This window comes from Lipophrys pholis (assembly GCF_963383615.2).
Source record: "Lipophrys pholis genome assembly, chromosome: 12".
In the NCBI taxonomy this organism is placed as follows: domain Eukaryota; kingdom Metazoa; phylum Chordata; class Actinopteri; order Blenniiformes; family Blenniidae; genus Lipophrys; species Lipophrys pholis.
In genome coordinates, this window is record NC_137641.1 from 7,876,983 (window position 1) to 7,903,540 (window position 26,558).

General features: G+C 44.7%; 1 protein-coding gene across 5 annotated transcripts in view; it reads right to left on the reverse strand.

Moving 5' to 3' along the window:
* Positions 1 to 26,558, reverse strand: part of sptan1 (spectrin alpha, non-erythrocytic 1) — a 52,013-nt gene that overhangs the window by 12,422 nt on the left and 13,033 nt on the right. Inside the window, exons 2-37 of one of the 5 annotated variants that reach the window (XM_080477731.1) lie at positions 23,381 to 23,620; positions 23,169 to 23,294; positions 22,651 to 22,791; positions 21,696 to 21,976; positions 21,470 to 21,614; positions 21,222 to 21,376; positions 20,435 to 20,570; positions 20,214 to 20,315; positions 19,978 to 20,115; positions 19,789 to 19,899; positions 19,584 to 19,661; positions 19,309 to 19,464; positions 19,019 to 19,223; positions 17,906 to 18,087; positions 17,583 to 17,826; positions 17,371 to 17,493; positions 17,066 to 17,283; positions 16,779 to 16,871; positions 16,544 to 16,678; positions 15,681 to 15,829; positions 15,416 to 15,472; positions 12,425 to 12,623; positions 11,804 to 11,908; positions 11,689 to 11,721; positions 11,565 to 11,600; positions 11,115 to 11,162; positions 6,739 to 6,830; positions 5,824 to 5,968; positions 5,554 to 5,735; positions 5,345 to 5,444; positions 4,679 to 4,876; positions 4,454 to 4,600; positions 2,769 to 2,872; positions 2,057 to 2,219; positions 1,804 to 1,818; positions 896 to 1,027 (exon numbers count right to left, since the gene is read on the reverse strand). In XM_080477731.1, the coding sequence (XP_080333857.1) occupies positions 896 to 1,027; positions 1,804 to 1,818; positions 2,057 to 2,219; positions 2,769 to 2,872; positions 4,454 to 4,600; positions 4,679 to 4,876; positions 5,345 to 5,444; positions 5,554 to 5,735; positions 5,824 to 5,968; positions 6,739 to 6,830; positions 11,115 to 11,162; positions 11,565 to 11,600; positions 11,689 to 11,721; positions 11,804 to 11,908; positions 12,425 to 12,623; positions 15,416 to 15,472; positions 15,681 to 15,829; positions 16,544 to 16,678; positions 16,779 to 16,871; positions 17,066 to 17,283; positions 17,371 to 17,493; positions 17,583 to 17,826; positions 17,906 to 18,087; positions 19,019 to 19,223; positions 19,309 to 19,464; positions 19,584 to 19,661; positions 19,789 to 19,899; positions 19,978 to 20,115; positions 20,214 to 20,315; positions 20,435 to 20,570; positions 21,222 to 21,376; positions 21,470 to 21,614; positions 21,696 to 21,976; positions 22,651 to 22,791; positions 23,169 to 23,294; positions 23,381 to 23,617 (4,911 nt within the window). In that variant the 5' untranslated portion in view covers positions 23,618 to 23,620. Of the gene's footprint in view, positions 1 to 895; positions 1,028 to 1,803; positions 1,819 to 2,041; positions 2,220 to 2,768; positions 2,873 to 4,453; positions 4,601 to 4,678; positions 4,877 to 5,344; positions 5,445 to 5,553; positions 5,736 to 5,823; positions 5,969 to 6,738; positions 6,831 to 11,114; positions 11,163 to 11,564; positions 11,601 to 11,688; positions 11,722 to 11,803; positions 11,909 to 12,424; positions 12,624 to 15,415; positions 15,473 to 15,680; positions 15,830 to 16,543; positions 16,679 to 16,778; positions 16,872 to 17,065; positions 17,284 to 17,370; positions 17,494 to 17,582; positions 17,827 to 17,905; positions 18,088 to 19,018; positions 19,224 to 19,308; positions 19,465 to 19,583; positions 19,662 to 19,788; positions 19,900 to 19,977; positions 20,116 to 20,213; positions 20,316 to 20,434; positions 20,571 to 21,221; positions 21,377 to 21,469; positions 21,615 to 21,695; positions 21,977 to 22,650; positions 22,792 to 23,168; positions 23,295 to 23,380; positions 23,621 to 26,558 lie in introns of all 5 variants that reach the window. The other 4 variants (XM_080477733.1, XM_080477732.1, XM_080477735.1 and 1 more) reach the window with 4 other exon arrangements.

Here is a 26,558-nt window from a genome sequence, read left to right on the forward strand (position 1 = left end):
GTTATCACACAAACTCATGAATACATCAGTTGATTTCAAACACTATTGATAAATTAGACCCTTTTTGGTTGTGAGAATTATGTTCTTGAAGAGAATATGCAATTGTTGAATGTAAACAACCAAAATAAAACTTCATTCATTGATCGAAAGTAACTTGGGACAGCGTTCGCAGCAGGAGATCACAAGTGTAAATATTTTAAATATTGGACGGCTGTACGGAAGTTGGGTTACTTTGTTTTGAAAGTCATTAAGAACTCTTTCTATTTGCTTACTTGTTCTGTGCAAATGAAAAACAATAAATAAAGTATTTAAAAAAAAAAAAGAAATACCACAATGGGTCCATTTGATCCAAACAGTAAGTGAAGGTTAAACAGCTTTTTAGTAAACGTGGAGATTAGAAATCAAGTGACTGTATTAGTCACAAAATAATGTTTCTAACACACACTGGTGTTATTGTATACTGAAAATGTCAATCAAACCTGGAGTAAGCTTCCTCCACTTTGAATTTTTTTTAGTGGAAATAAGTAAAACTATAACTCATAAATGACCCTGACATTGTTTTATGAGAAGTTGAATTTCACAGACGAACAGTATATTCAGGTCGACCTCACCAGACTTTAACCACACTTGAAGTGAAAAAGCTTTGATTGTAAATGGATTTCACCAATATTACACTTTTCCACTGCTTGGGCAGCCGCCATGCAAGAAGCTCAGTCCATCCATTGGCATGTGGCCAGACAGGGAACTGAACCTGCAACCTTCGAAATGAGAAACGGTTCAACCAACCGATCCACAGCCGTCCATTTTGATGCCTTCCTCTCTACTCTGCTTCTCACACAGATGTAAACTTTTTGTTTGTCTTCATGATTTCAGGCCTGATAAGACGGAATCGTACCTTGACTGCGTCCTCGCTGCCTGCACACGCTCCCCTCTGGATCAGAGAGTTCCCCGTGTCGATGACGCCGCGGATCCGATCTGCGTTGGCGTGCAGCTCGGCCTCGAAGGCCTGATGCTTCTGATGCTTACTCTGACAGGAGCGAGCACACACACACACACACAGTTAGAAACAGTTTATGGTGTTACTTTTAGTTTTTGTCGACTGAGACGTGTCATTTTGTGCTCATTGTTCGGTTATGAATTCATACTTACACTTATGTCAACAATCATCTATTTTCTCCTGCAGCGGACATGAACCTTGTGTTTTTTTTATTATTATGTGGTAACTGATACAATTATGTAGAGAATATAAAGAAAAAGACTTCAACGAGACAGTGACTTGCCAACATCAACACGCACACAGGACAAAACACGTGGAGACGAGCGATGTCTGAGACGCATGAGAGAACACACAGAGGAGGAGGCTCTGCAAAGCTGCTTCCTGTTTGTATCTTCTGAGGCTGCCGCGAATTTCATAGCCGCTCTACGGGTGAAACGACCGGCTACGCTCAGTCACACTCTGGATGCAAACATCCGAAGCAGCTTAAAAAAAATAAAAATAAACTCTCCTCTGAAAACTGACCAAAACAAAACACAAAAATGGAGGCGACACCAAACAACCCAGGAACGTCCCAGGAGTAAAACAACCCGGGGCCTTCACATGGAGATGAACTGAGAATTAAGACACAAGCTGGAGCTAAATTAAAGCCCAGGTGAAAAAAAAGGTGGAACTGAACAGTGCTGGTGAGGGACAAACTCAAGATGGGCTGGTTTCTACGTCGGATCTAAACACACACGGCACAGACGAGGACACATGGAGAAGAGATCGCTCGGGTGTTAGTGAGCTGACACACTACGCAAACTTACCAGCAGCTTGGACAGCTATAAAAAAAAAAAAGAATGAGAGTGGGAGAAAGATTCAGTCTCACTTCACACAGGACACAGGGAGGGATTCATTACAGTTAAAGGGCATCGTCCATAAGACAAGACAACGACACATTAGCAATCAGAAACGGGATCCATATCAAACACATGCATTTCAATAACAACTTGTATTAAATGAGGTTTCTGTTCATTCCTCTGTTAAAGGCCGGTTCCAAAGCACAGACACTGCTTGTACCTGGATGTTGGTGGGATCTTTGTAGGACTCATCAGTAGCAGTCTGCAGCTTCTCGCTGATCCAGGCCTCGATCTCGTCCACGTCTCTGCTGAACTGCTGCAGCGTCTGAGATTCTCCCAGTTTGGAACGCTTCTCGATCATCTGGGCCTTCAGCCGCCGCCACCTTTCACACACACACACGCCACCAATTTAGCTAGAAAATGAACGAACACTAAAAAAAAAACTGAGAACAATACCTCTAGAGATTTTTTTTCCTGAAAAACCTGCATTCAAAAGATACAACTTTTATGAATAAAACTCTTGTGATATTGAAATACCAATTTGAGTAAACCCGTAGCCCCAGCTTGGCCTGTCTTGCAGTACCAGTGTGTTGCACTAGATGGTGCAGTGAGCAATGAAGCTTTTAAAGTCCACTAACAAGACAGACTAGAGCCTGTGGTTTACATGAAGTTTACATGATTACATCATGTTTATTTTCATGTTATTTTATCAGTTTATTTTTTATTTGAAAAAGCAAGAAAGTTTGTATTTTCACTTGAAAACCTTGTTTTATAAGTCACTCAGCTCCATCCCTCAACACACTATAGTAGACCATTTTAAATCTTAATCATCATTCAAATCACACAAGACATGGTTATTTTATTTGTGGGTGGATAGGGTTGAAGGGTTCAACTACAGGATAAGGTAACCACACTTTGGAGACATTTCCTACCTGCCGAGGACTTCCTGGCGGCGGTTCAGGATCTCAGGTTTGGCGTAATGATCAGCTCCGATCAACTGCTCAGCGAAGGACTGCAGAGCAGCGATCTTCTCCTCCTGTGGAGCAGAACCTGTTTAAACTTTCCTAAATTCCTGATGAAACACTCATTGTGTCTAAGTTGTACTTTGTCATGTCATGTTGTCATCCTCTGAGGCTTCAGCCCGTTGTCTGGTTTAGTTATATCTAGTTATGTTAATGTCTTGTTTATGCTACTTTATATGTCAAAAGTCTTGTCATCCGGGTTTTAGCTGTGGATGTTCTTGCCGCCTCCTGAGTTAAAGGTAAGAACTTGTACAAAGTTGATATCGTGCACAGCAACGGATTGATGGAGAAAATAACACACTCTACCCATTCAGTGGTTTGTCTTTATGGATATGCAATGTCGGGCATTTCACCTGCAAGTGCAAACGACTGGGAGGAGTTTTGAAACACATGTGATCCGTGTGTTTGATTGCCATTATATATGGAACATGCAGATCAGCTCAGCCTTTAACACAGATCGCTACTGTCATTGGTCTGTGAGGCTCTTTCTCACAAAGAACTGTGATGTGGTTTCTTCTATTTAGGTCTTGCCATCTTTTCTTATCTGTTCATCAGCCTACCATAATTTCCAGACTATAAGCCGCTACTATTTTCACATGATTTACATTTGCAACACTGACAAAATCAGTTCAAATTCAGGTTCTCGTTGAAAAAATGCTTTGTAGTTACAGCTAATAAATGATGAATCAACACAAAAAGGTGGAATCCTGAAGTCAAATGAGCAATACCTTTTATAAAAATAGAAACATGTTCACTTTTAAACTGTTCAGGAATACAACAAATTTATATGTGTGCTTAGAACTGTCTACATCGTCCAATAAATCAAATGAAGTGATGACAAGTTCATCACAGGACAATTAGAGAGGGACACATTGACACACTCAGACCACTTAGCTTCAAATAAATGACCTTTGATGGTGGTTGGGAAAAAAAGAACATACACGCACACCAACTTCACAGAGATCCACAAGCTTAGACTTAAACTGAGAATGTTCTCAGTGCGAGGGTGAAGGGCTATATCAATGGTAATTTATGTGCATGTGTCCGAGGGTGTGTGTCACACTAAATGGTCTCTGACTAGGGGAAGATTTCTATTTGACATAAAATGTTGAACAATCTTGTCAACACATCTATGAAATGGCTTCAGATGAAGACCGAGGCCTGTGTTTACACACATTTTAAACACAAAATGGATCGTTTTTGTTTTCGAAATTTTTATGATCACACAGCAAAGTCTTGGAAAGTTCCACTTTGAAGGCCATTTTGAAAAAAGTTGCGTTTTCAGTGGCTCACTAAACACAACAGAAGTTTCCATTATCACATGAAAACGCTGTTTGGTAACCAGGGCCTTGGTGTCCTGACTCATAGGGGGATTTGTAGTTCTGTCATGTATTCATGCAGACAAACAGGCAGATTTTAGAACACAGATTATCAATCCAGTAAGGTGAGAGTACAAGCTATGACTGTCATGGCTCAGGTGTTCTGTTTTGCATTTTTTCTACCTATTTTGTGTCTTTTGCTTGATCTTTTCCAGTATGTTTCCTTCATGTCTGATTCCCTCGTGACTAAAGCTCCCAGTGAAACATGGCACCGACCTGCACGTTGATGGCCTTGTCAAAGTCTTCGTGTTTCTTGATGAGGGCCTCCACGCTGTCCAGGGAGTCGCCTTTGTCGTCGCTGGCGAGGAAAGCTTCCCGAGCTCCCATCCAGTTCTCAGCCTGCTCACAGTCCCTGTTAAAGAGCTGCAGGGGGGGCAAACACAGCGGTCACTAACTGCCCCACTTCATTCCTGCTCACCATTAGACAGGAATAGCAGCTACCTGCAGCTCCAGGCACTGATCCAGCATCATGCGCCGCTGCACCCAGGCCTTCTCCAGGTCTGCACGCTCGCGGTCCAGAGCTTCGAGCTTCTGCTGGATCTCAGGACTGGCATAGTGACCCCGAGCAAGCAGCTGCTGCCCGAATTGCTCAAAAGCCTGGAAGGTCCCGGCACGAGCATCGATCTCTGTGCGGTGCTCCTACGGGGACAGGAGATGTAAGGAAGGCCCTATTAGACATTCTATAAAAGACACAGCTGAGGGAAGTTAATTCAACCACACATGAGCTTTATATGTAAATGAAAGTAAGAAATATACACTATAGATAGCGACAGTATATAGAGCTAGATAAAAAGATAGACAGGTAACAACTAAAAAAGCTACTGGAAATGCAATGTGTGCAAGGAAGTGCAAAAATGAAAAGAGTCCAATTAAATATGAGCAATAATCAGTCTGATGGCAGTAGACTAACTTTGTGCTGCGCTCAGTCCTGCAGAACTAGTTTTAACACAAAGTGCTGTGTTGAATCGCTCTCACTGCATCGAGAGAGTTTAGCTCTTAAATATAACAGATACGGAAGTACTCTGTCACAATTCGGCCCTCTGGGAGTGAGAATGACATCTTGGTGGTTCTGCACGTGTGAACAGAAAGAGAGGCGTCAAGGGTTACCTGGTGTCTTTCTAAAAGTGCCTCAGCTCCTGTCACGTCTTTGGCCAGCTCTTCTGATGAAACAAGTCCTCTGATACCATTAATCCAGGACATGAGATCTCTGCGTGGAAGTATTACAGGAAGTATTACAGAGGGTCATTACCAAACGTACACATCACTGCACCTCTAAAATCCACTCATTCTGCTCCAAAACTAACAAAAGAACTCACCTGAAGTCTGACAGGAAGCGCTGCAGGTCGTGGGAATTTCCCAGCTTGTCTTTGCGCTGGTCGGCACGTCCCACCAGACTGCTCCAGGCTGTGTTCAGCTCCGTGCATTTCTCCTGGATGTCGTCCACAGCCTCGGGGTGGGACTGGATTAGGCGCTCCGCCGTCTCCCCAAGAGAGTTCACCTGGGTGCAGAGAAGGGAAAATGTTAAAATCTAAGGAGTTGGATAACGATCTGGATATTCATCAATCTGATACATCGACAAGACTGACCTTATCCCCCAGAGCTGCCAGATCTCGCTCAAAACCTTCGTGTTTGCGCTGCAGAGCCTGAACGCTGGCCAGGTCATGACCATAGTTGTCTGTGTTGAGCGCCTGGTTCTTCTCCTCGATCCACTCCTTTGTTTCATCAGCATCCCTGAAGACCAATCCCACAAATTCCATCAACAAAGCAGCAATTAAACACCTGAACGTGACAATGATGGATTAGTATTTCATTCCTAACGTTTTCCATATTTAATGAGCTCATGGTTTGACATTTTTACAGCTGTTTTCTAAGTTAAGCTGCTGAAGGTTTTGACCACAGGTGTCCCAGCTGCAGCCTGTGGTTCAATTTCGATCAGCCCACAACAAATTCTGAAAATATAATCGATCAACTATGAAACTATTTCACTGTGTTCACTTCGAGTGAGAGGCCCTGTTGTTTGATACGTATGTATGTGGTCATCAGGGATAAAAGCTTGGCTCTTAGTTAAGTTCAACTTGTTTTATGCAGCTTTCCCTCTTTATTTTCACTTGACATACCTTCAGCGCTCACAATGCACTCGACTGACACGTTTCTTTCTCCCTCACCTCAGCTCTCTTCTTTGTGAGCTACTGTTTGGAGTAGCTCATAATCCAAGCTTGACTTTTATTGTTTGATATGTTGTTCTTTGTTTGGTGTGAATTGGATTTTGATCATTGCAATTCTTCTGAGATTAATCTGATTTTACATGCAGAGGTTCAACCACTCCTGACTTAGTTTGACGGTAAGAAAAAGAGAATTTTGTTGCTTTTAGCAGTCTATTTTGACAGAGACGATCAGGAAGAGACAGGAAATGATGGTCACAGTTCAAAACAAAGTAAAAGTGTGGCGGATGATGTGTTATGTATTGTAGAGGTTCATTTTCTCCACTTTTGAGCTGGTACCTGTGGAAGCGCTGCACTTCGTGGGCACTGCCCAGCATGTTGCTCCTGTCTTCAGCCAGCTGCTGCAGGGACCGCCAGCGATTGTTCAGCTCCTGCAGGAAAGACTCCATTGTTCAAATGTTTAAAAAGCAGACGGCCCGCAGAGCGAGCACGGTTCATCTGTTGAATCTTTGTCTGGGGTGAGAGCTGGAATTTCACACGTGCACTACAGAGCGGGATCAATTAAAGAGGTGTGTGGTGTGATCACTCAATTACAGTGAGAAGAAGCTTAATCAAACACTGTGCGAAACATAACCATGGGAAATAGACTATTTATGAGTGGATCTGACAGACAGGTTGATGGACGGCAGATAACGCAGGCAGGATGCTCAGTACAAAACAACACAGTATGCAAACAAAGAAAACAGCACAAAGTCAGCATGGAGCCAACATGCCGAAGACAGAACTCATGTAGTGTGCTGCCAGTTATTCACTCTACATGTAGTGCTGTGGAAACAGTTTTATAGTCACTCCCATCTTTCAAACTCATTTCAATATCAAGCAAAGATAGCCTGAGTGAGATACAAAATGCGTTTTTAAAAATAAGATGATTACATTCAAGCTAAATTAACTAACCAACTAAATCGGATTCTGTGAGATGAAATGATTATCATTCATTTACTCCTGCGGAGGAAGAGGTGCTTCTTCAACAATATGAAGAAATAAAAGCCAGTATACGACAAAAAGGAAACACAAGTGCCCCTAAAAAGGAGAGGGAAAAATAGCGGACCAGCTTAATGTGTAAATAGCTCAACATGATTGATAAAATGTACTCCACAGGAACTGTCATAATTACAGTTAAAGGATGTGGAGCTGGTGACTTTTCAAGTCCACTAATCAGTAGGTGTTTTTGCTTTAATGTGGCCCATGTTACTCAGGTTAAGTAAAATATAAATAAGTTCAAATAAATGATCTACTCAGTGTCATCTATTGAATCCACTTATCCCGTGTTGTGTTCTGTTTCATCCATCATTCTTCATAAAGAACAAACTTGTCTGGCCAGAAAAGGACCTCGCAACAGCTGAAAACCAAATACAAAAATATTCTGGGGTCTGCTAAGATAATTTATTGTATCCTAAATAGCAATTGGAGATTGTTGAGGTTTGTTGTCTGCTGACAATGAATTTCTTTACGATTTTAGGAGTTAAGAAAAAAACACACTGCAGAGGAGCTGGAGCTGAGATGGTACCGTGACGGAGGGAGTCCAGGGAGGTACAGTGATGGAGGGGATCCAGGGAGGTACAGTGACGGAGGGAGTCCAGGGAGGTACAGTGACGGAGGGAGTCCAGGGAGGTACAGTGACGGAGGGAGTCCAGGGAGGTACAGTGACGGAGGGCATCTAGGGAGGTACAGTGACGGAGGGATCCAGGGAGGTACAGTGACGGAAGGAGGCCAGGGAGGTACAGTGATGGAGGGAGTCCAGGGAGGTACAGTGATGGAGGGAGTCCAGGGAGGTACAGTGACGGAGGGGATCCAGGGAGGTACAGTGACGGAAGGAGGCCAGGGAGGTACAGTGATGGAGGGGATCCAGGGAGGTACAGTGACGGAGGGAGTCCAGGAAGGTACAGTGAAGGAGGGAGTCCAGGGAGGTACAGTGACGGAGGGCATCTAAGGAGGTACAGTGACGGAGGGGATCCAGGGAGGTACAGTGACGGAAGGAGGCCAGGAAGGTACAGTGATGGAGGGAGTCCAGGGAGGTACAGTGATGGAGGCCGTCCAGGGAGGTACAGTGACGGAGGCGTCCAGGGAGGTACAGTGATGGAGGGAGTCCAGGAAGGTACAGTGACGGAGGGAATCCAGGGAGGTACAGTGACGGAGGGCATCTAGGGAGGTACAGTGACGGAGGGATCCAGGGAGGTACAGTGACGGAAGGAGGCCAGGGAGGTACAGTGATGGAGGGAGTCCAGGGAGGTACAGTGATGGAGGGAGTCCAGGGAGGTACAGTGACGGAGGGGATCCAGGGAGGTACAGTGACGGAAGGAGGCCAGGGAGGTACAGTCATGGAGGGGATCCAGGGAGGTACAGTGACGGAGGGAGTCCAGGAAGGTACAGTGAAGGAGGGAGTCCAGGGAGGTACAGTGACGGAGGGCATCTAAGGAGGTACAGTGACGGAGGGGATCCAGGGAGGTACAGTGACGGAAGGAGGCCAGGAAGGTACAGTGATGGAGGGAGTCCAGGGAGGTACAGTGATGGAGGCCGTCCAGGGAGGTACAGTGACGGAGGCGTCCAGGGAGGTACAGTGATGGAGGGAGTCCAGGAAGGTACAGTGACGGAGGGAATCCAGGGAGGTAAAGTGATGGAGGGGGTCCAGGGAGGTACAGTGAAGGAGGGGGTCCAGGGAGGTACAGTGATGGAGGGGATCCAGGAAGGTACAGTGACGGAGGGAGTCCAGGGAGGTACAGTGAAGGAGGGAGTCCAGGGAGGTACAGTGAAGGAGGGAGTCCAGGGAGGTACAGTGACGGAGGGATCCAGGAAGGTACAGTGATGGAGGGAGTCCAGGGAGGTACAGTGATGGAGGGAGTCCAGGGAGGTACAGTGATGGAGGGGATCCAGGAGGGTACAGTGATGGAGGGGATCCAGGAGGGTACAGTGACGGAGGGAGTCCAGGGAGGTACAGTGATGGAGGGGATCCAGGAAGGTACAGTGACGGACTCTGTTCTTGTGACTGCCTATATTGCACTTCCACTACCGATTTAAACACGTGTCACAATATTCTACTGTATGACTTTGAATTTGTTTGCAGTGTCTGGGGACAGAGTTGTTCTTCTGGAGCCACCAGAAGACGATCCAGCTAGTATTGTACATTTTACTGCAATTACAGGCTTGCTATGTCCTTTCAAATGTCAACACGAGTTCTCTTGATTCATGGATGTATATGCAGGGGGAGGCACATCTGCAGCTGTGGAGTGGACCTCTGCAGATGAGGAGACAGTCTGTGAACTCCAGCAGGCTTGAGGTATCATGTGAAATGTGTGAAGATATAATGCTTATTTAGTCCAAATAATATATAAATTGAAAGTAAAAAATGTGTTGCAGGACCGAGAGACTGCACAGCCTCATAGGAAGCTGGTAACATTGTGAGTATATGCTGAAGTAAATCTATGTGCTGAACAAATCCTGTTGTGCTAATTGGCATTTCTTCTACATAATTCACAAACCATCAGAATACTGTACGTAGATCTGCAGAAACTGACGGAGCTGGATTTGCCCATTTTTAAGATACAGTTAAAACAACATTATCTTCTGTCAGTTCCTTTGTAGTCCAAATGTTTAAGTGGTGATATGTAATTATTTTTCCTTTTTTTCTCCCCCTTCATCATCATGCCGGATTTCTTTTAAATATCTGTATTGTATTGTACCTATTTGAGTGAGGTCAGATATTTTGTATCTTTTTGAACCTTTCAGTGTTGTATTAATAAGGAAGGCATTCCAAATAAACTGTCCGGCTTTGTACTTTTATTGATCAAATATTGTCTTTTTATATGTGCTTTTGGTCTTTATATATAAACTGTGCAAATAAATACTACTAAAAGTCAACCGGCAAATGAAATGACTACAGTCATTATATCTGGATGATGTAACGTGTGGAAATTGTGTAAAACACACTTATTTCTCACTGCGGCAGATCCACCACAGGATTAACCTTATCCTGGATGTTATCCTGGTCTGGAGCAGGCTGGCTGCAGAGAATAAGTCACCATGGTTACTTATCCAGGATAAACTTGGCTTGCCTTCGTGCAACCGACTTGAGGCTAAGTTTATCCAGGAAGACCAGTATTTCCAGGCTTAATCCCTTATCCTGGTTTTGTGCAATATCCCTCAGAACTTATACTTAGTGTTGTATAACAAGGGGAAGGTGTAAACAGTCTGGCTTATTGAGCACTTCTTGAAAAAAAGAGAAGAATATAAGTTTACCAGGTTATAACGGGACAAATACTTCTCCACATAATGTAACGTTTGTTATGTTATGTTAAGTTATTATTATTTTTTTTACCTTAATATATGCATTTTGTTTTTACTCAGGTTATCTTTGATATCAAAATGTATTGATCTGAAAAATGCAAGCATAACAAGAAAATAAGCGAAAAGAAGAAATCTCTAAGAGGGCAAATACTTCACAGTACAGTAACACAACATTAACAGGACATATACACATTCATATACAAAAAATATGTGCTACGAGAGAGGACAATGCTACAACTGGACCAGGTGACAGCATGACAGTGATGAACAGGTTAGTTTTCTCATCATAGTGCAGGGCGGGAGGAAACATTCAGAAGGAGGTGGGGGGGGGGGGGGGGGGGGGGGGGGGGGGGGGGGCTACTGGTTAATCTTACCTTGATGGTATTAAAGTTAGCCGTTGTTTGAACAGCCAAGCGTATATTCTAAAGTCAAAGGTAAACCAAACATGACAAAAACAGAAAAGAAAACACCACACCAGTCAAGAAGGTTATGAAAACTCTCAAGAGTTCATATTGGACTTCTGCCAAGACTTTACAGCAGTCACACACTCCCACCATGAAAAGAAGCCACACGCTGAATTATAATGAATCCAACAGGTGAACAACAGAAACATCTTCAGCTATGAACCTGAAATTCTTCAAAGTTCAGAGGAGGAAGATTCAAGAGTCTCACCATGAAAACATCCGACCGAGCATATCAGAGCATATTAGCAGTTAGAATATTCAGACCAAGACTGACAGGCTGTTTACAGAGGAAAATCCATCAACTGCAGAGAATTGACACAGACCGTATTTTTCTGGAGACATTTTAAAAATGCAGCTCACCTTCCAAGGAGACGCAGTCTTGGCATCAGCTTCATCCTGTTGGACAAATGAGAAGCACATGAGAGTATGTTTTACCTCAGCGACCAGGAAAATGTTCAATAAAAGAGCTAGAAAGGATTCAAACCTTTCCAGGAGCAGAACCCAGCACCTCTTGTTGCTACAAAGAGAAAAATATTGTCTTGGTTAACTGACGAAAGCTATGAAGACTCGTAGACCTGCACATGGGATTTAGAGCTCACCTGCATCTGGACCATGGGAGCCTCCTCGGCCATGAGGCCTTCAGACTCCAGCTCGGACGCCACTTTGTTGATGTCCCGGAGACGAGACTCATTCGCCTTCAAATCCTGTGAATGTCAGCCGAACACACCGTCACATCCTGCATGTTCCAACAATCTGAACCAGCAGTAAGATCACTGATACAAATGCAACACTCACACAGGCAGACACACAAATAAACTGGTCTTTACACAAATTCTGAACCAAACTAGGATTATTCCAACAAGTAGGTTCATTTTTCCAGAAGACACAATGACTGAAGCCATTTTTAGTATTCGTCTACTGTTGCACTTGCTTGGTAAACGCAACTTCTAACTTCATTGAATGTAAAATGAACAGTGCATGAAAGCAATTTGTCCGTTCAGTCTTTTGTGATATGTATACAACTTGCATGTTGATAAGACGATAAATTTGAGATACATTGTTCGTATAAAAAAGAGCGAAAGCTGCACAAACCATTTAAAAGTATAGAAAAGCTGGTTTGCATTTATTGTACGGAAAGCCCCTTGACATGCAACATCTCGTTTACAAGGGGGACCTATGAAAATCATCTGATGGTGAAAATCATCTGGAGAATAATTTACCTTCTGGAAGTCGTCAAACTTCTTCTGCAGGACCTCAACCTGCTCCAGGTCAGAGCCCATCTCTTCATTAGTGAGGGCGCTCTCCTTCTCATTGATCCACTGCTGCAGCTCGTTGGCTTCACGGAACAACATGAACTTCTTGCAGCTCTTCTCCAGCATGTCTTTACGCTTCTCTCCCAGCTCCAGCAGAGTGCCGTACCTTCAGGACACAGGAGAGCAGAAGAGGAGTCACACCAGATGACCAGGGACACAGGAGAGGAGGGACACTGGACACGGTCATGCTGCGTGTGTGTGTGTGTGTGTGTGTGTGTGTGTGTGTGTGTGTGTGTGTGTGTGTGTGTGTGTGTGTGTGTGTGTGTGTGTGTGTGTGTGTGTGTGTGTGTGTGTGTGTGTGTGTGTGTGTGTGTGTGTGTGTGTGTGTGTGTGTGTGTGTGTGTGTGTGTGTGTGTGTAAAAAAAAAAAAAGACTACTTCAGTGGGAACAGAATTTGCGCGAAAATATCAGTATACTGGACAGGCCAGCATGAGGCCCAACAACTCCCCGGACCAGAGTATCTCCAAGAGTCCAGGTGAGGGGACCCCACCCCAAGCAGATATCCAAGACATGGACATGGTGAGTTTAAAGTCAAAAATTATTCTCACTCTTAAAGCAGACGCTTCAGCGCTGTTAAAGTCCGAGCAGAAAAAAATGCCCTTGTTGTTGAAAGCAGTGAAAATGGAGATAATGAATAACACCGCTGCGCTGAACTCCTCGATCAACCAAATGAAGGTTGGCAGCAGAGAGGTTGAAAGGAGGTTCTACCAACATGGTCGGAGGAGATGAAGTGAGATGAAGACAGAAAGGGAAAATCATCAAGATAAGGACATGCTGAGGGACATGGAAGGAAGAATGAGAGTCTCACATAAGAATCAGAGGAATCCCTGAAACACCTGAATCAGCACCACATCATCAGTATCCAAGCTGCTAACGAAGGTGCTGCAGCTGGAGAGCCACAAGTCGACCGCTCACACCAGACCCTGAGGCCGAGGAGATCGGAGGGGAAACCATGCGCCACTGTCGCCAAACTTCACTACTACCAAGACCGAGCTGAGATCCTGATCCAAGTTCGCACGCCATTTCAAAAGGGGAATCGATCACCATCCACCTCGATTACACTGCGGCAGTGGCCAAGGCTCGGGCGGCATCCACAGAGGTGAGAAAGCTTCTTCACAACTGACAGGGACTCCGGCGTGGAAGACTGTTTCCAGCTTGGACTAGAGTCACATGTAAAAGGGAGGCCATGGAGTTAAAGTTCCGAACACGGCTAAGGCGTATGTGAAGGAAAACATTCTTCCAGGTACGGAGGCTGGACTGTGCCCCTGAGATTTAAGGTGTTTCTGAGCACCTGTTCTGGCTTTTGGGGATATCCACCTTGTTTGCATTGTGACACAGAGTGAGTCTTGTTTCGGAAACACATTTTATTTTAAACGTAAATTTCCTGTCTCCTCTTTTTTTTTTTTTAATCAAACTACTTTTTTTAATTATGTCTTGTTACGTCGTGTGTTTTTCCCCTCATGTTTCTGTTGGTGGATTAATGCTACTATTTAATGATGAGTCTGACTCACAGATAGGGAATATCTTGATTTACAAAACCAGAAATCTTTATACATTATTTCATGTTTGTCAGGTTGGATGTTATGGTTCATATTGCTCTTGGAAGGCTCGGCCGGGCGAAACATCGAGCTTTATAGCTCCCCAATGAAAGCGCAATATGTGTGGATTTTTGTTCAGGAGGATGTTGAAATCGCCTTGTCCATGTAGGTGTGGGAGTGAACTGGACCATCGGACATATTGAAACTATTTCATTGCACTTTTCTGTTACTGTGCTTTATTCTCCTTGGGTTTCATGTGTGATGAACATGGCCTCACACACTACAATATGGAATACACACTATGGCCAATATGAATAACGTCAGATGTTGCAGCTGTCCAGGTAACTTCATCGGTTGGAATGTGAAGTTCATGAATCACCCAGTTGAAATGAAGTCCTTTCACTCCTATATAATACAGACTTGCTTTGTTGCAGGCTTCGGGGGTGACCTCATCCATTTCGCTGGTGGAGGTCACCAGGAATATGGTTGCGAGACCCCAGGAGTGGACGAGATCCGCCCGGAGCTGCTGAAGGCCTTGGGCATTGTGTGTCTGTCCTGCTTGACACGCCTCTACAGTATTGCAGAGTAGACGGTAGAGTACCATTGGACTGGCAGAGGTCCCCATTTTCAAAGAGAGGGGGACCAGAGAGTGTGTGCCAAAGATCAGGGTATCGCACTTCTCAGCCTGCCTGGGAAAGTCTACGCAGGGTTCTGGAAAGGAGACTCCAACCGATAGTTGAACCTCAGATACAGGAGGAACTGTGCCGATTCCATCCTGGCCTCAGAACAAATGACCAGCTCTTCACCCTCTCGCAGATTATCGAGGGGGCATGGGAGTTTGCCAATCCAGTCGACATGTAATTTGTGGACTTTGAGAAGGCTTACGACTTGAGTCTTCCGAGATGTCTTGTGGGAGGTGCTTCTGGAGTACAGAGTAATAATAAGCTTGCTTCTCTTCAAAACAGCTCTGATTCCACTGACTGAAGTTAGGGACAGTCTACCTGATGTACAGTGATGACTGCAGAGGCAGGTGGAGCTGAAAATACTCACTTCTAAACACTGTGACTGAATATTGAAATTCCTTTCTCTGAGAAGCTCTATGGACAACCAAGTGAAAGGAACATTTTATAACCCAACGTGTACAGGGAGTCTGATTTCATGAGCGATAATCTGACATGCACGAGAAAGACTGGGATGAGGGGATGAGAGGAGCTTCTATTCCGGTGCTGAATAGAAGATGAGGGTCACAGTGTCAACACAACACGGGGATTCGGTGGTGGTGGGGGTTGGGGAGAGATGTCAAATTGTGATGGGATCACAATCACAAGAACAAGTGTCAGGTTTGGGGGCTCCTACTCACAGCTCTTCCACCTGCTTCATGCGCACAGACACGCTGCAGGCCTCCTTGGTGACGAGCCTGCTCAGGGGCAAGGCCAAAGCACCACGAGGTGGGGTTAGGGTGTTAGTGGAGGGCAGAAGAAGAGAGAAAAGAGGCCGGGGGCAAGGTCATTAGTGTTACACCTCAGCAGAAAACAGGAAATAAGTAAAGAGTCAAAGTTACATTCAGTAGAAAAAGAGACAGCATTCAGTGAATTAGGTTCAGAAGCAGGCTGAGGGTTTCTTACTGATTATCGATCTGGTCCTGTCGCAGCGCAATGCTGCCATGTTCATCCAGAAGGTTTTCCCTTGAGGACGACTGGGTGGGATCCAGCTTCTTCACGTAGGCAGCAGGAACGAAGCCCTGACGATCGTTCACCTCCACCTTCCACCAGTCCTGCAACAAACACAGCAACAACTTTTATATTTCTGGTTGTCAATCTGAGGTTTAGTTAAATGCCCCAAGGTGAGGCACCGGGTTGAGTCTTGATCTTAAACTGCTTGCATGTTAGGGTTTTTTTTTTTTAAATCATAATTGAGTTGTTGCTTCTAGTCTGGCGCTTTAAAAAAGCGATCCCAATGGGACTTTTGATCAAATTCTGATGCCTGTATTAATTGCTTTTGTCTTTTGTAATTTCAGAGGCCCACTCGGAGCCTGAACTTAAAATGAACAGCATTTAATCCAACAACATGACATCAAACTGACAAAAATGTTTTAAAATTCAAGAAATATGGAATGTGCATCAAAAGCTTTAAATGTGCATCAAGTTGTATTTGATACACTGAATATAATGTATATGATGGATTATCCCAACTTTTGCCCCCACAAACACTGCTCTATTTTTAAACTCTGGTTCAATTGTATCATTATGTAAAATCATTAAAGAAATATTTTTCATATGGTTCCAGGGAAAAGTAAAATTTTCTGAAGGTTACTGAAAGAAAGTGGAAGGCTTGATGATTATTAAAAACATAAAAAGATATCTAATGATTAAAAGCTGACTCTATCAGCCTTCACTCCTCCATGTATCTCCAACAGAACATCTAATGAACCTGTTCGCTTGCTGCTGCAGTGAGGTTGCTGTGTGTTGTACGGGGATCTGATGTCTACCTTGTTGGTGCTGTTGAGCAGAGTGAGGATGTCTCCCTTCTTCATTGTCACTTCTCGAGGGCTCTTCTCCTGATAATCGTACAGAGCCAAAACCAGCTCCTTCCCAGTCTCATCATCAGTCGGTGCCACTTGTTGCTGTGAAGGTACCAAAGAAAACAACTCAATGTTTCACTGGGTTCTTTCACTGAGCTGAAAAAGCTGATGTGCACAGATTTGTGTGGTGTCACAATCTTACCCTGCAGGACTGAGCCTGCTCTTTCAGGGCCTGGATGCTGCTGCCGTAAGCACTCAGATCAGACATCAGGGCCTCGTGCTTCTTCAGCAGGGCCTGTTGAGGACAAACATCACATCTGTATTTGTACTTTAGGGAGTTGTATGTTGTGCCAGCCGTTACAAGTGAGAAGTACTGAAGTATCAACAGTTCCCAGATTAAAAAAACCCAAAAACAAGCAGAAAATAGAACATTGATCCAATTTCAGGCCATCAAACAGTGTGTGTGTGTGTGTGTGTGTGTGTGTGTACCTCAGCAGAGTCCTCGTCTTTGCCGTAGTCAATGCTTCCAACAATGGGCTCCTTCTCCCTCATCCAGGACTCAGCCTCGTTGGCATCAGCAAAGTACTGCTGAGCCTGCAGGGAGTCCTCCAGGTCCTGTCTCCTCTGAGAAGCTTTGGCCTTCAGCGTGTCCCAGCGTCCATGGAGTTCAGCCAGCTTAGCTTTCACCTCCTCACCAGCAAAGTGACCTGACACACACATACATCGTGATCACATCGATATGACCTAATATGTCACTGCGATTAAGATGACAAGCTGTGATTTGAAATGAATACCTTCTTCCACCATGGCCTCTCCTTTCTGGGTGACGGCCTTGATGCGAGGCTCGTGACCTGTGATCTCAGCCTGCAGAGCCTGGTGCTTCTTCAGCAGGTTCTGGACACCAATCAGGTCTTTACCTGAAGAAAACATCCACAGAAATGTTGAGGTCTTACTATGACTTACGTACAACACAGTTTATTTAGAGGCTAATGAAGCTATATTCTACCTCTGTTGGTAGAGGCTGCGATTGGCTCTTTCTCACGAATCCAAGTCTCTTCATCCTCGACGTCTCTGAAGAGCTGCTGCAGCCTGAGAGAGTCGGACAGTTTCTGCTTGCGTGCGGTCATGGGCTCACGCAGGGCTTCGTACCGGACCACCAGAGCCTCCTGCTTCTTACGGATGTTGTCGGCATCAAAGTGTCCGGCATCCTGGAACTGCTGAGCCTGGATGGTTATTCCATCGATGCGATCCTGAGGAACACATTCATACATTAGTGATCCTGTGCACAGGAAGTAGCCAGTGTGACTAAGTGGGCCGAGCGTTTGTTACCTGGTGGGCCGCCACGTCAGCCTCCAGTAGGGCGTGTTTCTTCTGCAGGTTCTGGACACTGGTCAGGTCTTTGCCGTAGTCGTCTGAAGCCAAGTGGCCTTCAACCTCATACAGCCACAGCTCAATGTCCTCCACGTTCCTGTTGAACTGCTGCTGCTGGTTGGCTTCACGCAGCTTGATGCCTTCAAGGAAACCATGACAAAGCAGCTTCAGAATAAAAGCTGTTCAGACTGAAAGTAATTCATTTCGGGGCGCATTTCATGGCGCTTTGTGTAACCTTACTTTACAAAGTATTCCATGTTACTTTGTTGTACAAAGTTATTGTCAAAACGCTCTCAGAATATATTATAAAAAAGGAGTTTACAGTTTTGTCGTTGAAAATGTTACAAAAAATAAATGTGGTTTATATGTAAGGTGCATTAGTTTTCTTATTTTGGTCTGGGAGCTGCTACAAAACCACAGCAGGGTGACAAAAGCATCATAATTTAATTTGGATTTACTGTTGACAGCATTAAATAATGCATCAGAAGCATAGGCGGCAAAATTTAGTTTAAAAAATATTGGCACATATCTACTGAAGCCCACCTCCGTTTTCCAACGATAACAATTCAATTTCAGTGATTTTCTTGAGATTTTGAGTTATTTTTCTCCTCATCTCGCCCCCCTTTGTGACCCACGTCACCTCATCCGTTCGAGGCGAGCTCCTCCAGGCTGCTCGCCGTAGAAAATGCTGCTGTGTCTCCATTTTGCATTCCATGTTTGGTGTGGTTTGGTGTACACTATCAAAAGCTGCTGTATGTATAATTTTGTTACACATTCCTTAATGACATTTGTTTTATTGAGCTAACGGGATAATTTATTCTCTGTGAAAAGTAAGCCAAGACCTCAAGAAAACCCCTACAATTAACTCGTTATCACACAACTGGAGAAAATAAAATGTATTTCATCATGTCCTTTTAGGGCTTCCATACATATCCAATATCATGCATCCTCAGAAGAAAATTTTATTGTGCACTCATCTACAGAGGCCAAACTCCCTCACAGTACTTTTTGGACATCACGTCATTAAGGCAGACCATGCGGCCTTTAGATTAAAGATCCTGCATGTTTCACCTTTTAGCTCGGTGGCCTCCAGCAATTTCTTCCACTGGGAGCTGACCTCCTCCATGCGACCAGCCACCTCGGCTGAGGCATAGTGTTTTCCATCCAGCAGCTCCTGGCCGGACTTCTGCAGGGCGTCAATGCGGCTCTGGTTGGCAGACAGCTCAGCTTCAAAGGCCTGGTGCTTCTGCACCTTCCCCTGCAGGTTGGAGGGATCCTGTAGTAAAGGAAACAGACACAGATGCTTAAGAAACACACACCGGAAGGAAGGAAGCTTTCACAACAACTTTTGGACTGACTACCTTGTAAGCTTCATCAGTGGCGGTCTTCATCTTCTCATTGATCCAGCTCTTGAGCTCATCAGAGTCCCTGAAGAACTGCTGGAGGTGGAAGGAGTCCTCCAAGGCGGCACGACGAGACTGAGCACGCTCATGCAGAGCGTTACGTCGACTGAGCAGCTAAATAAGATGAGATTGAAGAGTAAACATGCTGCTTTATTAACTCCTTTGGAGCGCTGGTGTAAGACGTTTACAGATGTGATGTGAGGGAGGATGGAGAAGTTGACAGAAGTACATACAGCATCTCTGCGGGTAGCCACGTCCTCTTTGGCGTAGTGGTTGTTCTGAATCAGCTTGGTGGCAAATTCATCAAGAGCCTGGATATTTAAATAAATTCAGGCGTGAAATCTGGCTGTACAAACTTCATGTTGTTGAGATAATGATCTTGCTCAGATAAAATACGGGATGAAAATTAATTAAGTGAGTCAAGTACTGGAAACTTACAGTGATTTTTTCTTCTTGGGCACTAAGAGACTTCTCGAAATCTTCATGTTTTTTCAGCAGAGCCTCGACACTGTCCAGAGAGTCACCCAGGTCTTCATTCAGGAGGAAAGCCTACAGAATCAAGCTGCAATGTTAGGAAACTGGCACAGCTCTACATATCATGCACACTCCTTCATTTTGTCTGCTCACCTCCTGCTTGCTCATCCAGTTGTCCACCTGCTCTGTGTCTCTGTAGAAGAGCTGCAGGTCCATGCACTGCTCGTACTGCTGCCTGCGGACTTCCCACAGCTCCAGCAGAGACTCCTTCTCCTCGGTGAGGAAGCCCAGCTGCACATAGAAGCACCAGTACAGACATGGTGTAAATGTGGTGCTGCAACACGACACAGAGGAGTGAAAATATAATCCGAACGCCTTCAGATTCGTACCTTTTCCTTCACCTCCTCTGAGGCGTAGTGTCCTGTGTTCAGCAGAGCTTGACCAGCTTCATCAGTAGTTCTAAAACTGTCCTCGTGAGCATCGATCTCTCCCTGGATATCACAAGAAAGACGTTAAAAAATAGTGAGATTTTCAAACACTACATAAATATGATAATGCATGTTGGCAGCGCATGAAAGACACCTGCAGAATTAAAAAAAAAACATGTCACCTTATGCTCCTGGTGGCGATCCAGCAGAGCCTCGGCTCCAGCCACGTCATTGGCCAGTTCGTCAGCGTTGATCAGAGCCTTCATCTCTGTCACCCAGCTGGTCAGATCCCTGAAGTCAGCAGTGAAACGCTGCAGCCTGGGCGAGACAATCGCAAGAGAGGCGGAGTCAGCAATGGTAAGACTCGAGAGAGATTTATAGATGATCTTTAAACAAAAATGTAAATGTGTGAAAAGAAAACAATGCTTTTTTTATTATCAATGATGGCACAAAATGCTCAGAACATCTCCATGGTCGAAACCGGTTTAACAAACCAATTGAAGGGTAACTGGCTTAAAGGAGGATTATCAACAAATAATGAGCCGAGAGAAATGTCACTGCGAGTTCTGAAATCCTTCACGCAGAACAGGATAAACAAACGGCATGATAACACATGCGTGACTCACAGCTCGAGGGCCTTTCAGTTTACATCTTATTCCTGTGCATGTAAGATTTATGTAATTCAGAGATGTGTGGGAGGATGAGAAATTCAAATAGAGCATTAATCCACATTGCATGATTTTTAATTATTATAAGGTATTATCATGGGGTTCTTTGAATCTGAAGGCAATAAAAACTGTTTATAAGCTAGAATTAGGCTTTTGGGTTAAAATATCTGGAAAATCTTTATATACAACATTGTTCATCCCACACTTTATAAAACACAGGGTTAATTGGTTCATTTAAATTGTCCAGATGTGTGTCTCTCCATAGAGTTGTATAAAGTATTTGGATAGGTGTGTGTCTCACTGGTAGGAGTCGTTGAGGCGGGCGTGACGCTCAGTGGCCAGAGTGTGAATCTGCTCCCAGTTGGTGACCAGCTCGTCGTTCTTCAGGTGGATCTGAGAGGCATTCAGTGGGTGAGTCTGCTGCAGGCGTTCTGCATCTCCACCGAGTGTGGTGACCTGAAGGAGAGAAAACCAACGACAATGACGCATTAGAAGGTTTGTGTACTTTTGCAGTTACTCTGCAGGTGTGTGGAGGAATATGAATCCTGCCTTGTCCTTCAAAGCAGCCAGGTCTCGCTCCAGACCCTCATGTTTACGCAGCAAAGCTTGCACACTGGCCAAGTCGCGACCAAAGTCATCTGAGGCCATGAGTTGCTCTTTCTCCTTGATCCAGCTGATGGTCTCATCCACATCTCTGAGACAGGAATCAAACACAGTTTGTTCAGATGTGTCCGCACTGAGTGAGGGCTGCAGAGGTGTTGTCCGTGCCGCTTACCTGTTGAAACGCTGCACCTCAGCTGCCCCGAACAGTTTGCCCTGCCTGGCCTGGGCCAGGCCCTTCAGACGTTGCCACGCTGTGTTGACTTCATCCTGCTTGCGGACTATCAGCTCGGCCTCGGGGTGGGCTTCCTGGATCAATTTGGCTGCCAGCTGGTTCACTTCGTTCACACGCTCCTCGTGAGCCGCCAGGTCCGTCTGGAACTCTTCAAACTTCTTTTGCAGGAGCTCCACGTGCTCCAGGTCCTGGCCCAGCTCCTCGGAGGTGGCCATGGCCTCCTGCAGGAGAACAGAAACACAAAACATAACTTCTACTTTGGTAAAATGAATAGAGAAGGTACCGTTTCAAGGTTTATGAATACTAATTTATTCCTTTTACTAGCAACTGAAGAATCTCACAGCCTTTTGCTTTGGGGATTTTCACATTCAGCTTCAGTTAATTTCACATTGAGCTTCTCTTTAAGAGCTTAAAGTGAAGCGCAGGAGAAGCATTTACCAGAGAACTCTGCCACCTGAATAAATTAGCCTAGTTTTCATCCCTTGCTCAAATTAACCACTATCATTAGCCCCAGGGACACTGTTGAGCCTCAAGTTTCATTTAAAATGTGCTATAAAGGAGGACAGTCGAATTAAGGTGCTCAACTTATATGCAACTATATTGGTGTTTAGGAGTTACAAGTATTGTCAACTGCGGTAAATTTAAGCATTCAAGTCGATGATGCTAATGCCATTGTTCTCCCAAATATCCCTGCTCTCTGGCTTTGCTCCAACTCTTTCTGCAGTTTGCACTTGCATCACTTCAGCAGCAAAACATTACGACTTTGCCGCTTTTGGTTATTTCTTCAATGATTTTTGTGCTCTACTTCATTTGCCAATACGTTGTGTAGCTGTATTGTGTTTTCTCACTCATTGTGGCTCCTGTTCATGCACCATGTTTCAGATGAGAGTCTGACCTTGTCACTGATCCAGTCCAATGCATCCTCACACTCTCGAAGGTACTGGACCAGCTTCTGAGCCTGCAGCAGACGCATGCCCTTCTCCTTGGTCCTCTGCAGCAGCAGGTCCCATAACCGATGCAGCTCCTCCAGACGAGTCTGAAATGCAACAGATTGTTATAAAATGAATCAGAAGAATGAGTGATGAAGGAGTGAGGAGAAACATGTGGGTCTCTGAAGAGAAGACTGAACAGAATAGCAGAGGAAAGCTCAGCGAAAACTTTGTCTGTAGAATTTCACTGCACTCAAGAGTCACACTGCAGATCAACACCTACTTGGATGTACTCTGCCATATTGACACTTGAAACTATAGGTCGCTGTTGTGTCCGGTAAGGCGTGTAGGACTGAATCAGATGGGAGCGTTTAAAACCAAACAGGAATTCGGGCCATGGAAGCAGGTGGAGTTTATGTGTGTGTGTGTCTACAGTTTGATTAATGTGTTGTAAAGTATTCTGTAGGGTCGGTGTGTGGCTTACTCGAATGGTCTCAGAGGAAAAGTGGCCCTCCGTGATCATGAGGTTCCCAGTGTCATCCAGCTTGATGATGGCTCCGGAGTTGGCCTGAACTTCGGCTTCGAAGGCTTGGTGTTTCTGCAGCTTACCCTGAGGACCGCAGACACAATATGAGCCGAAGCTCCGACACAGACTCTCCAACACCGCAGACAGTTTGATCCTGCAGAGGCACAGACCTGCAGGTTGGAGGGGTCCTTGTAGCTCTCATCAGAGGCGATCTGCAGCTTTTCCTGGATCCACTTCTCCAACTCGTCAGCGTCACGGCGGAAGAACTGGAAGCGGTAAGAGTCCTCCAGCTTCGTTCGCCGCATGATAGACAGGTCCTTGAAGCGTCGGTAGCGGTCCAGCACCTGCTGCCGGCGCTCCTGGATGTCCTCGGCGGTCTCCAGCACTTTGACCCCTGTGGCGTCCATTTTCTGCTGGACAAACGAGACACATCAGTGTGAGAGGCGGCTTCTCCTGGAGGGGGTCCAGAGAATCTCAGCAGGGACACAGCAACAGGAAACAATGCCGAGGTCAGGGGGATGCCTTTTCCCAGCTTGATTTTTGAGAGGAAATTAAAAAAAGTTTATCAGGTTAACTTATTAATTATGTTTGTACCAGTAGCAATTTTTATAAATTCCAGATGTTTGTAATTCAGAAGAACTAAATAGCAAGAATGCAACGGTTCTTGGTCAAATATTAAACATTCGGTTCACCCTGCGTGATTTTTTAGGCCTTTATGGACGTTGGGTTTTTTGGTTTTGCAATTAATTTTGCGTAAATGCTTTATAGGGCGCTGTGTGCGTGTGTCATCATCGTCATCGTCTTTATTGCAGACATAGGAGTCCATAAAAAACATTCACCAATACATAAAACAAATAAATAAAACTGAATAAAACAGTATAAAATATCAGAAATAGAACAATCACCGACATGTAAAATATCACCCTATTTATAAAAGACACCCATACCAATGCCTCCACAAGAATGACTGGTATTTTACAGTACTATGACTGGGATTAGTCAACAGCATTATAATGGTGCTCTGAGAGTCCTCTAGCCTGCGAAAAAATTTATACATCAGATTCCTCATGAGAGCCTGAAAAGTAGAAACATACAGCGTACGGCATTGTCTATACAGATCATCATCATCACACATTTTATCAGTGATGAGATGTCCCAGCTATTTTGATTTGCTACTGACAGTGAGTTCCCGTTCTGACAGGTAAAAATGAGGGAAGTGTCGATCGTTATCCTCCCGAGTTCTATATATCAGAACTGTGCTCTTTTTGGCATTATATTTAACATCAAATTTTAACCCATACTCGGAACAGATATTAAAAAGCTGCTGTGTCCAGGTTGAGTCTAGGGATGGGACCGATCTGATCCAGTATCGTTATCGGGTTCCAATACCAACGTAACTCATGGATCGGAAAATTTTCGATCCAACCTGCAGAGATTTCCGATCCATGAAGCCTCGTCTGCTTCACTGTTGCTGAAACGACTCCACAGTGTTTCCCTGCTGCTGCTCTGCTCGCTGGCTGCAAAATGTGGACTGGATTTCCTGAAGGGAGGCGGGTCTCAATGAGACGAGGAGTAATGAGTCAGGAAATCCATTCCACAGTTTGCAGCCAGCGAGCAGGCTGGCGTAGTAGCACGGTGCTTTCCAACTTTTCATGACAACATGTCGCTGTTTGGACACATTTTACACTCAAAACACCGCAAAGCAGTTGTACAGCGAGGCGGTCGCTCTGCAGCCAGACGTCATCGTTTTAAAACGCCAGCTCGCCGAGGAGAACGGCACTGACAGCGGCATCAAAACAATGAAAAGCAGCTCCTCCACACTGTAGCAGGCCATTCACACCTCCGTGAAGCTGCGTCCTACCCCACGTAAAACTCCATGAAAATAGTCCCAATCATTTGTGCTGCGTTAGAGCTGGAAACATTGCGTTGTTGAGTTTATTATGAGATGATGACGTCACGCAGACCCCCTCATTGTCGAAATTGAACAAAAATAGTTTGTACTGCTTCATTTTCTGACCTTATACTAATCTCAAGTTGCCTTTTGAGAGAATACATCCATACATTCGTACATTTCATACTTGCCTGTAGAGAGGAGTTTATTACAGCCTCATATAAAATCAACAATAATGATAATAATATTAATATTAAAGCAAACAGAGCTCTGGTATTGGAATAGTATCGGTATCGGCAGATATCCAATTTCGCGTATCGGGATCGGATCATAAGTGAAAAAACGTGGATCAGTGCATCTGTAGTGGAGTCAGCGTGCTGCACAAAAGGAAGTTAATGTCCAATCCTCATTGAAGCTCCGCCCACAATTGGAGCCGAGAAAGGTGACGTGTTTTTCAAATTTTTTAACAGAACATATACCGCATTTTCCAGACTATTGAGCGCACCTGGATATAAGCTGCACCTGCAAAACTTAAAAAGAAAAAAAGTGCACATATAGGCTGCACTTGACTATAAGCCACAGGCGTCCACGTTGTAACGGCAGGAATTTCACTGAGCAAATATGGGGATTGCTCGTACTCTCTTGCTCATATTTTCACAAATTCCCACAAATCTGTCTTTCATATTGAGAGAGAGAGAGAGAGAGAGAGAAATACACAATCACTGGGTTTTATCTAGGTTGATAAAGTATTTTATCAGTTATTTGCTGATTGTGATTCTGAGGAGGAAGATTTCTCAGCCACGGATTCCAGCAGGGCAGCTTTACGTGATGCACCTGAACGCGTCAGCTGCTGGAGTTCTGGACCACGGAAAGCAGCACAAGATGAGGTCACGAAGAGCAGAACTATCACTTTTAGGGCCGGTTTTGGAGAAGCAGAGGCTCAAAACATGTATCTACATGCAGAGGTAGACTCTGGTGGCATGAAGCCCGTTAACCCGTAAAAATCCATAAATTAACCACGTCATTGTATAAGCCTCAGGGTTCAAAGCGCGTGAAAAAATTTGCAGCTTATAGTCCGGAAATTACGGTACAAATATAGCATTCTCGACCAGCGGACACCAGAGCAGCGGCTTCTCGAGCTCCCAGGATGGTATCGACTTTTCATTATAGTTTTAGTGATAGTTTAGCCGAACTAAATAACATCTGGTAGTGTTCTGTCTTAAAAGCTTCGCCAGGGCTGGAACATGTCCCATTCATAAAATGAACGAGCAATATGAGCATGCATCTCCAGCGTAAGCATCCAGATGTAATGCTTTCTGACAGCCGAGGACTCAGGAAAAGGTAACACTGAACAACTGTCTGTCGAGAACATTTTTCAACAGATTTATATTTCCACTTTCAAAAAAACATGTTCTCTTTATGCACAAAACACACAACAAACCGAAACTGTGGCCCAA